Raw genomic sequence first — 18,194 nt, 5'->3', positions numbered from 1 at the left:
TAGCTCCATATATGTATAGGTTTCATCCGATTTGGCGTTTAAGTCCCTCATATTCGTAATATGCGCCCCACAAGAATGATGTTTGTTATCAGATACAGCCCAGAAATACCTCTGCCAAATTGTATCAAGATCAGTTAAAATTTGGATATGGCTCCCATATATATGTTCAACCGATTTCGGGTTAATTGTGCACCAAATGGCCAATATTAGCCCAAAAGTTCTGAATTTTGGTACATCCGACCGAATTCAGTCTATGAGCAAGTACATCAAATTTGAAAATCAGTTCAGATATGGCACTAGCTTCCATATATATGTTTCATCCGATTTGGTGTTAACGTCCCTCACATTCGTAATATGCATTCGACAACAATGGTATTTGGTACCAGATATCTTATAGAGCTCGGAGATACCTTTGCCAAATGTTATTGAGATCGACTAAGATTTTGGTATTTGGATATAGAATATATATGGAACCTTAATCCGATTTCAGGTTTGTTGGGCAAATATTGGCTAATATCAGCCCAAAGGGAGTAAATTTCGCGACGACGTTTCCATTTTGTAGAACTCGGCTCCGATGTATATTTTTTAATACAATCCTTCTCGAAGTAATATCACTCTATAGCACAAACATAGGACGCATTTCCAAACCACCGCCAAATCTCAAGCATAGATACCGTCAGTAATCTAAATCGAAATATCAAATTTTAAAATTCTATCTCTATCCCTTCACTCAATATCAAATATATAACCATTCAGTACTTTTCGTATAATAATTGTACACATTTCCGAAACCCCCTCTATATGTCTAGTTTGCACATGAACAGCGACCCTAATAACAAATTTCAGATTTCAAGCACTATCTGTGCAATACAAAATTGTACCAAAAATAGTACTATTTAGTACTTCTCGTGCACTTGTAGCAAAGTATTCAATTTTTATGTACAGATGGTACAGATCGCACCATTTCTTCTGGTACTTCCCCCACATAGGGTTTAAGATTTTGGAAAAACAAAAGGCTCAAAAAAGGCGAGATAAGCATCCAACTCTCTTCTAATTTCATCCAAATATTTTTGCTAACGCAAGATTTGTTGTGAAGATGTTATATATTTGCCAACCCCTTCTGGTTCTACATCCACAAAGGGTCACAATTTCCAATACTTATATCTGACATAACTTGCGAAACAAGTCAGCGATTCTTTTCATCTTGCTATACCTAAATATTTCTCTTAACCAAAAATCTGATATGAATATGTAATTTATCGGAATTTATGATTTCGCATAATATTGGATGTAAATGTTCGATTTCCTTCAAATTTTGCCCATACCAATATATTTATTTGTCTTAGATGAAGTATGAAAATGAAAAATTTGGTATATCAGTCTTAGGTCAGATACGAATTGGTCAATATTGACCATCTGCTTCGGAACCTCCCCCATAAATGGTCAACAGTTTAAATAATCATAACTCGAGGCTGGGGGTATACATTTGTCGTCAAAACCGACTGATACTATTTTACTAATTTTTCAATTATTTCGCTACTCGTCTATATAGGGTGAGATAAAAAACTGCAACAAAGTCAAAGCAAAAAATATCGGAATGAATGAAAGCAAAAAATATCGAAAATAACAAATTTTGGAATAAGTCGAATTGGTCAGCTTTGGCACGAATTATGGCCTTCAAACGGCCAATGAAACCGTCACACGCTGCCCGAATGTTGCTCTGCGGTATTCCCGGTGAAGCGCTTGTTTGAGATGGTCGATACTTTGTTATTTTTTAGTGTCAACCTTGCTTTCCAAAATACTACAGACAGAATAGTCCAACGATTTGGTATCCGGAGATTTTGATGGCCATTGTGCGCTGGAAATGAAGCGCGGAACCTAATTTTGTAACCATTCTTGGGGCGGCGCGTGCTGAGTGCGATGGTATTGAGTCCAGGTGCAATGTCCAAGGTCTGCCGCCAAAATGTTTGCATGTGCAAGGCTTTAATGCACCCTCCAGAATTTTTCGCGATAATATTCGGCATTTATTTTGATGCCACGGTAGATCAATACGAGCGGAGAGCGACCATCGGCTGTTATGGCGGCCCACACTATCACCATGACCGGCGCTTGAGTTCTTGAGGGCTACCGAAGGTGCACTTTTTCAGCTGACCTCTTTGGCAAGTAAACACGATCATTTTGTTTATTTACAAAGTGCTGGACAACGAATGTTTTCTCATCGGAGAAAACCAAATTCGGCAGTTCACCACTTTCGGCCAAGCGAAGCAAGTTTTTAGCTCTTCGAGTTTTCTTTCTGTTGCGGTGTAAGTTCTTGCACATTTTCAATGGCCTTACCCCGAGCTCATTTTTTGGCCACTGCGACGCATTTTCCAGTTTCGATCAAGTCGCTTCTTTACTTTTTGAACCATTTCTGCTGATGTTGCTGTTTTCTTCCGTCCACTTCCTTGACGTCGAGTTACGCTACCAGTATCACGGTAACGAGCGATGGTACGAGACACAAAAGATTTATTCACATTCAAATGTTGGAGTGCCCTAACGATAGCCACTTTTGGTTTTCCAGCCAAATATAAAGAAATCACACTATCAGGCTTGAATTTTATCACGAATAACTTTTTTTTGGATAATTTTCACCATAATGCTTTTGTACGCTTGTAAACAATATAATAAGCTGTCGCTGGAATAATTTTAACAGCTGTCGGACGAGTTGCTTCGAAATGACAGCAGTCTGAAATTGGTTGCAGTTTTGTCATCTCAACCTGTATAAAAATGTTAAAACCAAAACACTTTCGGTAATACCGACTGATACTTCTTAACTTATTTTTTATTTATTTATTCTCTGGTATTTATTTTTATTATAAAATTAAGTCCATTAAAGTCCCCTTTATTAATTTTACATTGTTTTCATCATATTTGCAGATATCTCCGGTTACGCCCCACAAACTTATCACAGTATCGCCGAAAAATTAAGAATGAAAAAAAAAATATTCAACAGAAAACGGCGACCTCAAATTGTTGTGTACGTATATTTGTATGTGTATTTATTAAGTTAAGTTTTAAACAATTTAATAGATAGAAAAGAGAAAAGAAAATAACCAAAAAGCAAATCATGAATAATTCATATAAAACAAAAGGCAGAAAATGAAAGAAAAAAAAAACATTGTTGAAAACTGATCTAATGTATCCAATAACAAATTAGTGGAATAAGGATTAAAGTTTTATTTTGTTCGTTTTTGTTTTGTTTTTTTACATAATTCTGACAAGACATACACACACAGGCTCATTATGAGAATTACTTTATTATGATTACTTTAAACGTATATATATTTAAACAGTACATAAATATAATAAAAACAAAATCATGTTACAATTTTTTTTCTACATAAATACTATGTATTGCAGATAATTAAAAAAAAAAAAAATTATATATACATATGGAAATTGTATACATATTTAAAAACTAAATTCGATATATATTTATTTGAAATATAAACATATATTAAAAAGAAGAAACATATAGTATACAAAACTACACAATACATACCTAATATTAAGTCAATAAAACTCGGATATTTATTAAGTGTTTAATAAATGTTTTGCAACAAACAATTTATACGATTTATACAAGAACAACAAAATACGATTTATCAAATAATAAGCAACAACAAAACAGAAAAAGAAAACAAAAACTAAATACATTTTACTACCACAAAAAAAGGAAAAATGTTTATACATACGTATTCCCATTATTAATATTTGTAAGTTGAAATGTAACTTTTTCATGTTATTTCCTAAATATTTATATAAAAGATAAAAATTCAAAATAAAAACAAATAATGTAAGCATTAAAAAATAATAGTTATTTATAACACATGAAATGAAATGGCTATTGTTATTGCATGATAGTAATACACACACATAGATATGATATTACAAAATTATAGAATTGTTTAATCTCTGCGAAAAAAATAATATTCAAAAAAAGCAAACATTTTTTTAGACCATGGGTTTTTTTTATTACCTCTCTCAAAACACACATTTGGAATGATATTACCAACCATTGTTATTTCTAAAATATACAATAGGGGAAAAACCAAATAATGGATAATTTTTGTTTTTTTTTATTGAAATCGATTTGTAACTATTTTTAATGTTTTTATTTTAATTTATCCAATTGAAACGTAAGAAATATTTATTTTTTTATTTTATTTAAATTTACCCAATATGAGTCAAGTGGAAAATAAAAGTATTAAATTGTACAATTGTTTTTTGGAATATAATAAATTATTTTTTATAACCAAATTTTCGTATTTTTAATTTTTTTTTTTTTCATTTGGTGGAAGCATAATTTTTTGCTCTGGAAATGTCCGTTGGAATGCAACATTGTCAATTGAAAACAAATACCAAATAAAAGTTCCGTGCGTATCTCTGGGCTAAATCCCTGTATCTGGTATTTAAATATAACTTGTATCGAAATGAATTTGAATATGAGGCAGAATTCTCGCATTCGACATCGTCATTTTAAATTGATTGACTTAAAAAGTTTCTTAGAAACAGCTAAGGATTAACTCTTATATACCATACATTGTTGTTTCTGCCGACATTTTTATACCCTCCACCATAGTATGGAGGGCATATTCAGTTTGTCATTCCGTTTGTAACACCTCGAAATATACATTTTATCAGCATGATCAGCATAAAATTCTATATCGATTTAGCGATGCCCGTCCGTCTGTCCACCTATCCGTCTGTGAGATCACTCTAGCTTCCGAACGAAATGAAGTAGATTGATAAAATTTTACTCAAATGTATATTATGTCTGCAGGACTTTTGGGATTGAAAATGGACCATGTGGGTTCACGTGTAACGGTACCTCTCGATATTCGGTATTTTGATGATTTTAGCGACATTATTCACCGGAATTGTTTAAAATTTGGTATTTGAAGTTCGAAATGTATACTACAGCCTAAGACAGAAAATTGTCTGTGCAGGTCCACATCTTCATATAGCCCCCATATAACGGTACCTCCCGATATTCGGTATTTTGATAATTTTGGCGACATTATTCACCGGAATTTTTTAAAATTTGGTATTTGAAGTTCGAAATAGATACTACCGCCTGAGAAAGAAAATTGTCTGTGCGGGTCCACGTCTTCGTATAGCCCCATATAACGGTTTTTAAGTTTCGCATTTGAATATTGTAATGGCTTATGGCAAGTGTTACCTATGCAGGTCCATGTCGTCGTATAGATCCTAATATAACAGCTACGTGCGGTATTTTTAAGATTGTAACGGACTTTTTTACGGATTTTATTATTTTTGAGAATTGCCAAATTCGTTCCAAATGGTGGAGGGCACATTTTCAGCTGACTTCTTTGGCAAGTAAACACGATCGTTTTGTTTGTTTATAAACTGCTGGACAACGAATGTTTTCTCATCGGAGAAAACCAAATTCGCAGTTCACCACTTTCGGTCAAGCGAAGCAACTCTTTAGCTGTTTTGAGTATATTTTCTTTCTGTTGCGGTGTAAGTTCTTGCACTTTTTGGAATTTCCATAGCTTTACCCCGAGCTCATTTTTCAATATTTGCCGAATGAAATATTGCGATATGTTCAGCTCAGTCACTTCTTTACTTTCGAACCATTTCTGCTGATGTTGCTGTTTTCTTCCGTCCACTTCCTTGACGTCGGTCTACGCTACCAGTATTAGGATAACGAGCGATGGTACGAGACACAAAATATTTATTCACATTTAAATGTTGGAGTGCTCTAACGATAGACACTTGTGATTTTCCAGCCAAATATGAAGACATCACTCTATCACGCTTCAATTTCATCACGAATAACTTTTTTTCGGGAAAATTCTCAGCTAAATGCTTTTGAACGCTTGTAAACAATATAATGAGCTGTCACTGGAATAATTTTAACAGCTGTCGGACGAGAGGCTTATAAATGACAGCAGTGTGAAATTGAGTGCAGTTTTTTCATCTCACCCTGTATATGTTTCATTCGATTTGGCGTTTAAGTCCCTCACATTCGTAATATGCATACGACATATTTGGTACCAAATGTCTTATAGAGCTCGGAAATGCCTCTGCCAAATTTTATCAAGATCGGTTCAGATTTGGATATAAGTCCCATATATATCTTCTTCCGATTTCGGGTTAATATCGGGTTAATATCAATATCAGTCCAAATGACCCGAATTTTGGCACGTCCAACCGAATTTAGTCTAAAAGCAAGTACATCAAATTTGGTGAAAATCAGTTCAGATATAGCTATAGCTCGCATATACATATATGTTTCATCTGATTTGGTGTTTAAGTCCCTCACATTCGTAATATGCTTTGGAAAACAATGGTATTTTATACCAGATATCTTATAGAGCTCGGAAACGCCTTTGCCAAGTTTTATCGAGATTCTCTAAGATTTGGATATAGCTCCCCTATATATATTCTAAATCAGCCCAAATGGAGTGAATTTCGGGAGGTTTCCATTTTGTGGAATCCGGCTCCGGTATATATTCCTTTAATTAAATCCTTCTCGAAAATCGATTATAATCAGTGAAATCCGATTCAGAATTGGGCATGTCTCCCATATATTAGTTCCCTCTGAAACCAAAGTATAACTGCTCTAAAGCCAAATGTTGATAGGTGGAAGCTCTACTAAATATGCATACTGGTGTAGGGTATCATATATCGTCCCGGCCGACTTTTGACTTTTCCTTACTGGTTTATTGTTTACGTTTTGACTTTTTTGGCGACAGAACAGCTCCATGTTTTTGTACAAAATCCGTATTTATCCGATACTCTCCTATTTCAAAGATCGGTCCGTTTGAAATAAAATTTCGTTCATTCTTTTTAAAAAAAAACTTTAAATTTTTAATCGGAATTGCCTTGATATCGACTCAACAGAATTAGCTGCCAATACGTGTTCATGTTTTGGTATAAGGTCCGTGCAATGGTATTCACCGATTTCAGATATTCTTAAAATTTTAATGCATTTTAAATATATCGGATCTACCGAAACATAATTCCTTTTACTCTTTTTAAATGACTTTATTATTTTAAATTAGAGTGAATATTAAAAATGGTTAAATGAATGAAATTAAATGACATTATAAATAAAAAAAAATTGGATTGAACATTTAATGTTATTTTATTTATGTGCAGTTAGTTTATTGGGCAAAAAAGGTTTGTATAATATTTTTTCATTATTTTAAGTGCAGGTGCTACTACTTCATAATTCAACCTCGATTATTTGCCTAAATAGTCCATTTTAATATCGCAAAAAATAAGGCGAGGGACTAGAGGAAATGGTAAGTATACAAAACTATTTTTCGATAAGATACTATCCCTAAAGTCCTTTTCCAAAACTCAATTCGAATACTTTCAGATTACGTTTATGGAGGAATCCTCTAAACAGCTTTCTAATGTCGACCTAGCAATGCACAGTTCATAGGCAATTCAGATTTTGTATTGCTGTCCCACCACTGCTCAGCCATCTTCCCAAAAAAGATCTGCGGCAGCTGAGACTGCTCTTGTGTCCTTGATCTGTTTATATCCTTCATCACAAAAAATGATGATCGAAATATTCATCAAAGTAATGCATATATATTTTTGACCAGCTTTCATTCTATGCCGGTTTTGCCATATCCTTCTGTTGAAACCACGATAGGTTGTTGAAATTTTACAATGCATGGAGGTTTTCTTTTGAAAATGATGGATGATAATTGGATATACCAACTTCACATAAAATTTGAAGAGAACTGGGGAATAATTTCTCATTTTACAAAAGTGATGAGAATTATTTATTATATTTACGGGTAAGATACCAGAAGGAGTAAAAAGAAAAATCACAGCTTGATCCAATTTCACATTAACTAGAGTTATTATGATTCATAATGTTTACTCTTTGGGTTGAGGTACGAAAATATTTTCCATGATTTCCAATGAACGCTCTTTACCTAAAATTTTACAATGAGTAGTATATCGGGGACTTCATTTATTTTATAAGAGATACTTGTATGGCATTTTTTTTTTTTGGGGGGGGGGGGGGGGGGTGCTTGTACCAGAAGAAGTGAACTGATAAATTATATTTTCACACTAGCTTCAGTATAGACTATTTTTTTTAAATAAAAACAGTTATAATTATTCAAAATGTTTACCCTTTGCGAAGATATGAGAAGGAGTTTCTTTTTCCGCTCCTAACATAGACTGATATGACTTTTATGATATGCCAAATTTAAACTATATGTAACCAGGATAGTTCAAATTTGTTTCCCTTCACTTGATAAGAGATATTTGTATTCTTCCTGGAAATTTTGAATCTTCCTCAGGATTGAATCGATATTGCTACTATTTAATTAGTGTAGATGTAAACATGTGTAGATGAGAATTCAACAGCGAAAAATCATTTTTCTTCGGTCAAAATTGAGAATATTGGACAGGTAACATCTTGAGAATCTTGTATTATTTTTAAACCCTCAGTCATATGGCTAGAGATACGACCAAAAAGTGCATCATTGGAAAAAACGGTTTTAGACTCTAGGTCTCTTTGGACCAAATCCGTTTCAGGACATTTGGAGTCGATCTAACGATGTCCGTCCGTCTGTCTGGCTGGATGGTGAGCACGATAACTCTCGAAGGGAGTATTTGATTTGAACCAAACTTGGTAGGGTAAGTGTACCAGTAGTCGGCACCTTTAGGATTTTCGCGTTTTTAACCGCTCATCATTCTGAGTGGAACTTTTCAATTATTACCAAGTTAATTTATTCAAATTTGAAATTTTGTATAGTTTTGGCAATAATAAATAAAGTTTTAATTACTTTTTATTAAATTTCATAAATTTGTAGTTTTATTAAAACAATGCTTTTTTGCCAGTAGTCGGCACCACTTGCCAATTGTCGGTATGGCATGTTCCAACAGTCGGCATACCATTTTTTTTTGTAAGAATAATTAATAATAATAATAAATTAATTCATTAAAATATAATATTTTTGTTTAGTTAAACTTATTCGACGTCTTTATTGTACTTTTCTTAAGAATATGGATTGTTGAGGACCTTCACAGACAAAAATTTATTTTTTATTAGAATAAATCATCTTTTCCTAGCGAAATTGTACACAAAGATAGCTGACAATATATTTGAAGTAAACAAAATACATTTAATTATAAAAGTTTCATTTACAAATAAAAAGTGCCGACTACTTGCCGAACTTAGGCACACTTACCCTACATCGCAATATTATTATGGAACTTGTCAATTTTTCCAACGAAAATAATTTACTGCACAGAAAGAGAAATGTTAATCCGATTTTGCTTCAATTTTACATATCCTAATATTTGCATGAGTGCAGTGCATCAGATGCGAAAATTAACAATATCGGTCCACTCAATCAAGTATTTCCCCTACAAAGGGTCAACATTTGGAATAATTATAAATCTTATAAAATGTGATGTAAGATATTACACACATTACAATATTTTTATTAACACAATGTCTGGTGTGAAGATGGAATATATCGATCCACTCCTTTTGGTACCTCCCCCACAAAGGGTCAAAATTTTGAGTATCCATGAAACTCATAATGAGCGAAATTAACTTCCATTTCCATTCAGACCTGGTATATCTCAATATTTCCATTGACACAAAGTATATTATAAAGATTGTACAGATCGGACCATTTCTTCTGGTACCTCCCCCTTAAAGGGTCAAACTTTTGAATAACTAAAGAGTTCATAAAATCCAAAATAAGATCCCGGTTCTCTTCAAAATGCACACATCACAATATTTTTATTAACCCAAGGTTTGGTGTGAAGATGGGATATATAGATACACTCATTCTGGTACCTTCCCCACAAATTGTCAAAATTTTGAATATCCATATATCTCATAAAACTCGAAATTAAGATCCGATTCCATTCAAACTTGGTACATCTCAATATTTCCATCAACACAAGATCTGTTATATAGACGGTAGAGATCGCACCATTTCTTCTGGTACCTCCCCCACATAGGGATCAAGATTTAAAAAAAAACAAAACGCTCAAAGAAAACGAAATAAACATCCAACTCTCTTCAAATTTCACACATCCAAATATTTTTGCTAACGTAAGATCTGTTGTGAAGATGATATACATCTGCCATGGGACATCAAGGGAACTGCGATACTCCTCTCTTCCGAATATGGAGCATTCAATCTGTTCTGCCAACGCTAATCCTCCCTCGTCGTTATCTAGTTTCAACATTATTATTAATATCGAATTTCATAAATATTTTGGATATCTGTAATGTTGTGGCCAGCAAAATCGAAAATTAAATCATTCTGGGATGATAATATGCGATATTATAATCCAATCAAGTGACTGCAATAAACAAAAAGCCAAATAATCGAAGTTGTATTCTTTATACCTATTGTGTATAGTGCATTAGTAGTGAATTATTTAAACATGTTGCAGTAAGCTCATTTTCCGCAAATCGATTAGCCATAAACACGCTTTAAAAGAGTAAAATAAGAATATGAGGCATTAAGCAGAGCCTGAAATAATTCCAATGTCATCGGATAAATGTTACCAACTTTGATCTGCAAGAGGAAAGAAGAAAGGAAAAAATTAGTATTTCAATGTAGAATTTCGTTTACTATCTATTAAAAGAGAAAATACAGTCGAACACGGTTTTAAGAACCAGATGAACAGTAAGTAAAACATACGGCAACCTCATTTTGTATTGACCGGATTTTAATTTTCTTTTTTTTTTATGTGTTTTTAATGTTTTTCTTTACTTATTTATGAAATTGGTTATTTTTAACAATGCAATACTGTACATTGCAACATCGACACACTTCACCACAAATGCAACAACTTCACGCAGCCCGATTAATCGGCGTGACATGACACAAGACACATGGCAGCAGACACACTTGCTAAATTTCTTTTTTTCTCCATTAAAATTTAATTTAAAGTGCAAGGCAATTCGTCGTTGGCGTCATTAAAACCAATTACATTTATGCTTTGATCGTGAGCAAGATGGGCGCTTAACTCTTATTTTAATTGTATTGACATGTGTGTCATTTGAACATAATGTGAATTGTCAAAGCTAATTTGCTATTGGGCGCTTAATTCTATTTTCTTTGCATTATTTACCGTGCATGGTTTCTGTGCTCTCATTATCATCAAGAGAATTAACTTTTGAACAGGTATTTCATACGTAAACCACTCAGTTTCATATGCAGCGGCCGCAATTGAGAGATTCTAATTGGGAGAAATGTAAATGAAATAAGATTAGTGAGAGAAGAGTTTAATGTGAGAAAGAAAATGTGAAGAAAATAATGTATGGTTAGCCAACGTTATGGGTTTTTAATTGGGAGAAATTTAAATTAAATAAGATTAGTGAGAGGAGAGTTTAATGTGAGAACGAAAATGTGAAGAAGATAATGCAAGGTGAGTGAACATTATGAGTATTTAATGTTGGATTTATGTTTCTAAACTGCAGCTCATTAAAGGTTCAATTAGACGTGACATATAACATCTCCGTAGCCATAAACCCAACATTACGGTTTACGGTGTCTGTATGTCTGGCTGGTGCGCACGATAACTCTCGGAGGGAGTATCCGGTGTGGTCCAAATTTGGTATATCGTAATATTATTATCAAACTTAGGTCAATATCGGTCCTATCCTTCTGGTACTTCCTACAGGTGCGAAGTATCTTCACCACAAAAGGGCCAAAATTTTGAATAATTATAACATGTATAATATGTGATGTAAGAGTCCTATTGTCTTCAAATTACACACATCACAATATTTTTAGTAACCCAAGGTCTCCAGTAGAATTCTCTAAATCATTTTTTGAGATACCGGCAAAAATAGGTAATATTAAAAAGCTTATTATTTCGGTAATTAGCGAAATTTGTTAGTAATTTAGCGACGAAATCAAAGTAGTCGCTAAGACCTACCTACCTAAGATACCAATGTTGTCAACCAATGTTGTCAACTTAAACTTATTTTTATATCAAAATTTTGGGTTTCAAAGTTACCGATTTTTGTCTGTAACTCAAATAATGAGTTTGAGAATCCCAATACTAGTGTGAATATAGAATATATCGATGGAATATATATCCACTCCTTCCGGTACATCACCCAAAAAGGGACAACGTCTTGAATATCCATGAAGCTCATTAAACTCGAAATTAACATCCATTTAGACTTGGTACATCGCAATATTTACATAAACACAAGTTTTGTTACAGTATTTTTTGCTTACCTGCACAATCAAAAATTGCACGACATCTCGTGCAGCAATGCCCAAAATGCAGGTAGCTTCATTGCATTTATCTGCACAATGAAGCAGGTATCTTTAATTTTACTTACGTGCACAAAAAGTGCAGTTATCTTTAATTTTCTATTCGTGCACAACAAAGCAGCAGCAGCATAATCATCTTTTAGTGTGGGAGAGGAAGCGAGAATATGTTTTTAATGCATGATCTTTTCTTGTGTTGTTATTGTTTTTGCGAATACAAAAACAAAAACGAAGTGGTAGTTTTTAGCGTCTTTTTTGAGTTTGCAAAAAATTTTCTTGTGCAGATAAATACAACTTTTGTAACCAAATTAAAAAAAAAATACCAAAATGTCGAGGCAGGAATGTCCAATGTGCAGCTATCGATTGGGCATTTAAATACAATTCAAATAAAGGGATTCAGAAAAAAATGGCATAAAAAAAGTTTTTTGATCTGCAAAGGCCAATGCGCAGCTAATGTTGATGCAGGTAAATAGAAACCACTGTATAAAGGTGTTAGATTTATTTTTGTACCTCCCCCACATAGAGTTCAAGATTTTAAAAAGCAAAAAAAAAATCATTAAAGAAAGTCTTAAAGTCGGGTGGGGCCGACTTTATGATACCCTACACCACTTTGCTAATTTAGTAGAGCTCCGCATAACAATTAAAAGTGTTTATGGGAGAATTCAATCATACACGCTATGATTATAATTATAATTTAAAGTTCAAAAGACTAAATATGCCGAAGTATTTGTATCTTTTAAATTTGGACTTGTATTGCCCATTTGGTGCACAATTAATTTGAAATCGGATAAAAATATGTATGGGAGCTTGGAACTGATCTCGATAAAATTTGGCAAAAATATTTCTGAGCAATATTTGATATATTTCCCTGAATATCGTTGTTATGGAGTGCATATTACGGCTGTGGGTAACAAATATAACAAATCGGATGAAGAGTATATATGGGAGCTATAGCTATATCTCAACCGATCTTCACCAAATTTGACATACTAGTTTCTAGACTCAATTCGGTCGTAAGTGCCAAATTTCATCCAAATTGGGCAAATATTAGACGTTTGGTGCATAATCAAAGGTAAATCGGACGAAGTTATATATGGGAGCTATTTCCAAATCTGAACCGATCTCGATAAAATTTAGCAAATGTATTTCTGAGCTGTATTTGATATATTTTCCCAAATATTGTGGTTACAGAGTGTATATTAGGGCTGCGGAGGACAAAAATAACAAATCGGACGAACAATATATATGGGAGCTATAGCTATATCTTAACCGATTTCGATCAAATTTGGCATACTTATTTTCAGGTCCAATCTGATCGTACGTGCAAAATTCCATACTATTCGGACTGATATTACACGTTTGGTGCACAATAAAAGGCAAATCGGACGAAGATATATATGGGAGCTATATTCTAATTTTGACGGATTACCTCCAATTTCAATAGAGTTCGTCCTTGGGCCAAACAAATAATTTGTGCAAAATTTCATCTGGATAGGGCAATAAATGCGAACTGTACTTTGTTTACAAAAATACATGGACAGACGGACGGACATGCATAAATCGACTATGCAGATCATCGAAAGGAACTATGGGTCTATCTCGTTTTCTTTTGCCTGTTACAAACAAATTCACAAATACATAATACCCTGACCAAAACGAAATATGGATCCAACTCTCTTTAAATTTCACACATACAAACAATTTTGTTAACAAAAGATCTGCGAACCCCTTCTGGAACCTCAACCATAGTCACGATTTTCAATACTTTTATCTGTCATAACTTGCGAAAAATGTCAGCGATTCTTGAGAACTGTAAAACCTGGGATGAATATGGAAATTTATGATTTCGCACATGGTACAATAAAAAGGTATGGTAGAGCTACCAGCTTATTACAATTTTTTTCTAAGTGTGCCCGACTTATGACAATTTTGTGTATGTATTTATTGTTTTGAAAAATAAAAACAAAATATTTTCAAAACCAATGAATGGAAGAAGTTTAAATTGCAAGGCGCTCACTAATGATATTAACCAGATTTACCACGGAATTGAAAGATTGAAAACTTAGGATCATATTTTTGAGAAAATATCCAGGCATTTCATTCATCTTTCGAGCTATTTGACTCATTTTAAAAATGAACAAAAAATATCAAATAAATGAAAACAACTTGTTGGATATAATTTTGAATTATTCTGACAGGAAGCGGCCTAGCCTCAGGGTTGTATTTATGTAGTTTTACGAAGCTGTTCTACCTCCTTATTGTACCATGATTTCGCATATTTATCTGTATTGGATGAAGTATGAAAATGGAAAACTTCGGTCGACTATATCTGGTGCATCACCACATTTCAAAAATTTTTTAAAATTACTACATATTTCATACAAAGTGAGGTATGTAACCATTTTTTTAGAAAATATCCAAATTCCTTTGTAATCAAAATGCTTTTTGCAAAATTTAAACTTTTTCTTGTGAAATAAATCATTAGATATATCGTTTATATACCGTTTATTTCTTACAAGCATGGTACAATAAGGAGGTAGAACAGCTTCATATCTTCCCTCATTTTTAAAATAAGTTAAATAGCGCGAAAAATGAATGAAATGCCTAGATTTTCTCTCAAAAATATGATCCAAACTGTTTAATCTTTCAATTTCATGGCTAAACTGGTTAATAGTTTTAATGCACGAGCCGCAATCTACATGTCTTCCAATCATTGGTTTTGAACATATTTTGTTTTTTTTTTTTGCAAAACAATAAACACATACACAAAATTGACAGAAGTCGGGCACACTTAGAAAAAAATTGTAATAAGCTGGTAGCTCTACTTTACCTTTTTATTGTACCATGCGTACAAGCATGTTTCTGGTATGAAATAATTTTGCTATGGAAAATATGAAAAATTGTGTTTTGAAAATAGTTTCATAAATCCTTGTTGTCACGACAAAAGTATATTTTTTGTCTTTGAAAATAAAGTCAAACAATTGTGTATTTCTTTTCATTTTAGAAACCCGTCTGTGGTTTGAAGTTTGCCAGAAACTACATTTCTTTGATTTATTACTTGCAAAATTTTTTTTCAATTCGCCTTTCGTGTTGTCTTATTCTCAATGAATATTTGCCTATTTTAGAGGCACGGCAAACCATATTTTTTCGAGAAGGTAAGCGAATTTCTGTGTTATCCTTAGAAAAAAAAAATGTGATAAATATTTACCTGCTCCTTTAGTTCATTGGCATACCAATACAGGGCCAAAATTTGACAAAATATCATAGTTATGTAGGCACACACAATGATTGCCTGGGCAGCGGAGTCAACCTGCAAAAGAGTACACAAAATAATTTATGAAATATATGAGGTGAAAGAGTTCTATTGCACAATTGTCATGACTTACAAATATCAAGAGAAACAGTAAAGCACAGAGCAGTGTTCCGAAAGCCACGAATTCCAAAAGAAACATGAAAGTTGTTAAACGGTTCACAGTTTCACAATATCTGGAAAAAATTAGTGTTTAATAGGTTAGAAAATGTTCAGGGCGTATGATTAACGAAATTAGTCAAAATTAATTATACGTTTAGCATAAGAAGGAGGGTATATATATATTCTCAATCTGCCATTCCGTTTGTAACACTTCGAAATATACATTTCAGACATATATTCTTGATCAGCATAAAATTCTATGTCGATTTAGCAATGTCCGTCCGTCTGTGGAAATCACTCTAGCTTCCGAACGAATTGAAGTAGGTTGATAAAATTTTACTCAAATATATATTATGTGTGCAGAACTTTTGGTATTAAAAATGGGCCATGTAGGTCCACGTTTTAGTATAGCCCCGATATAACAGTACCTCCCGATATTCGTTATTTTGATGATTTTAGCGACACTATTCACCGGAATTGTTTCAAATTTGGTATTTGAAGTTCGCAATGGATACTACAGCCTATGACAGGAAATTGTCAATATAACGGTATCTCCCGATATTCGTTTGACGGTTTTAGCGTCATTATTTACCGGAGTAGTTTAAAATTACGTATTTAGAGTTCGTAATGGGAACTAAAGTCTGTGACAGAAAATTGGGTATGCAGGTCCAGGTCTTCGTATAGCTCCGATATAACGGTACCTCCCTATATTCGGTATTTTGATGATTTTAGCGACATTATTCTCCGGAATCTTTCCAAATTTGGTATTTGAAGTTCGCAATGAATACTACAGCCTAAGACAGAAAATTGTCAATATAACGGTACCTCCCGATATTCGTTAGACGATTTTAGCGTTCGTAATGGGAACTAAAGTCTGTGATCAGTAGCTCCCTATATTAGGTATTTTGACGATACAATACTCACCGAAATTGAAATGTCGTATTTGAAGTTCGTAATAGATGATACAGCCTGTGACAATGAGTTGTCTATGCAGGTCCAGGTCTTCATATAGCTCCGATATAACCTCCCTATATACGGTATTTTGATGATTTTAGCTACATTATTCACCGTTTATTTCAAGTTTCGAATTTGAATTTGGTAATGGCTGATGACAAACAAGGCCTATGTAGGTCCATGTCGTCGTATAGACCCTAATATAACAGCTACATTCGGTATTTTTAAGATGTTAACAGAATTTTTAACGGATTTTATTTTTTGCAAATTTCCAAATTCCTTCCAAATGTTGGGGGGTACTCAAAGTTCGGCCCGGCCGAACTTACTGCTTATTAACTTATTCCAATTCAGCTTGATACTTACTCAATGATTTTCTTCTGATATTTAATACACTCAATAACTTCATCATATATCCATTCGGGCTGACCTTTAAATCGGCTCAACGTTGCCAAACGACGTTGCAAATATTTGCACATAACAATGCCGAACATGATGAATGAAACAATCAAACTTGTATAGGGTATGTACATGCAGCATCCAACCGGTGTGATCAGCATTTGAAAGACGTACCAGCATTCATAGAATGGCGATTGGTATTCATCGATGCCAGGTATAATGCTGCCAAATGGTAAAACTCTTTCGGCGGCTAACAACGGATAGAGGCCGAAACCAATGCAAGTTAGAAGACCCAAAAATAAATTGCCACGAGCCATAACCTTGCCATTGGAGTTGACGTGGCTCAGAAGGTTTCGAACATACACATCGTTGGATTTCTGTAAACCAGAAATAAAAAAACAAGTTGAAAATTAAAAGGAGGTTTTCCGGCGGATATAGGATATGTTGTTGTATTTTCGGAAATTTGAAATAAAAAAGGTGCTAAAAATAACTAAATATGGTGGGATTAGAAGAAGAAGATACTGAAATTTGATATCTTCCCATGACTGTCAATGTCAATTACAGAACAAATTTTCAACTTACATCAAGGTCATAAAAATACGCTTCCAAATCTTGTAACAAACTTTGATATTCCACACGGTCTTTAATGAGAATATATGCTCTTAAAATGGTATTAAACCACAACACCAACATATAGGAATTCCTGATGATGGCATCAATACCCTCCTCGGTCATGAACATATAATAAAATTGGGTGAATACCAAAAATGTCGGCGGTATAAGGGTGACATAACGACGCCAATTATGGTCGTAGAGGAGAGACCAAAATTTAAGAATTTTCACATTCATATAAATCAATGGAATATCTTCGAACATTTTTATAATCCGATACTTTCACGATTTCACTTTTTAATTCGAACTGCTACGATTCAGTGATGGTAGGTGCTTTATATAAGGATATGTCGATGCATGTCCTTGAAAGCAATTGTTATGTATTCTAAATTTGCAACTACAATTGAATAGTAATTGATTTGAAGATGAGTGGGCATATTTTGCAATTATTTTCAATAATTCCGATTACATACAAAATACATACCCCTTTGCAGAAGATGGTTAAGAAGGTTATAAAAACATGAATT

The 18,194-nt window shown here is 33.5% G+C and overlaps 2 protein-coding genes across 2 annotated transcripts in view; one reads left to right on the top strand and one right to left on the bottom strand.

Moving 5' to 3' along the window:
• Positions 1-3,970, top strand: part of LOC101898421 (uncharacterized) — a 107,426-nt gene extending 103,456 nt beyond the window's left edge. Inside the window, exon 7 of the mRNA XM_005179442.4 lies at positions 2,917-3,970. Within this exon, the coding sequence (XP_005179499.1) occupies positions 2,917-2,967 (51 nt within the window). The 3' untranslated portion in view covers positions 2,968-3,970. The remainder of the gene's footprint in view (positions 1-2,916) is intronic.
• A 5,700-nt stretch (positions 3,971-9,670) lies between these two features.
• LOC101898250 (odorant receptor 49b) lies at positions 9,671-17,982 on the bottom strand. The gene is made up of 6 exons (XM_005179441.3): positions 17,638-17,982; positions 17,023-17,432; positions 15,680-15,779; positions 15,502-15,603; positions 11,140-11,247; positions 9,671-10,580 (listed from the first exon to the last, which is right to left on the bottom strand). Exons 1-6 carry the CDS (start codon positions 17,929-17,931, stop codon positions 10,479-10,481), a joined length of 1,116 nt encoding a protein of 371 aa, XP_005179498.1. The 5' UTR covers positions 17,932-17,982; the 3' UTR covers positions 9,671-10,478.
• Positions 17,983-18,194: the final 212 nt, after the last annotated feature.

Source organism: Musca domestica, unplaced genomic scaffold, assembly GCF_030504385.1.
Source record: "Musca domestica strain aabys unplaced genomic scaffold, Musca_domestica.polishedcontigs.V.1.1 16, whole genome shotgun sequence".
NCBI lineage: Eukaryota > Metazoa > Arthropoda > Insecta > Diptera > Muscidae > Musca > Musca domestica.
Note: the sequence above shows the minus strand (reverse complement) of the source record. Positions and strands in the feature narration are given on the sequence as shown.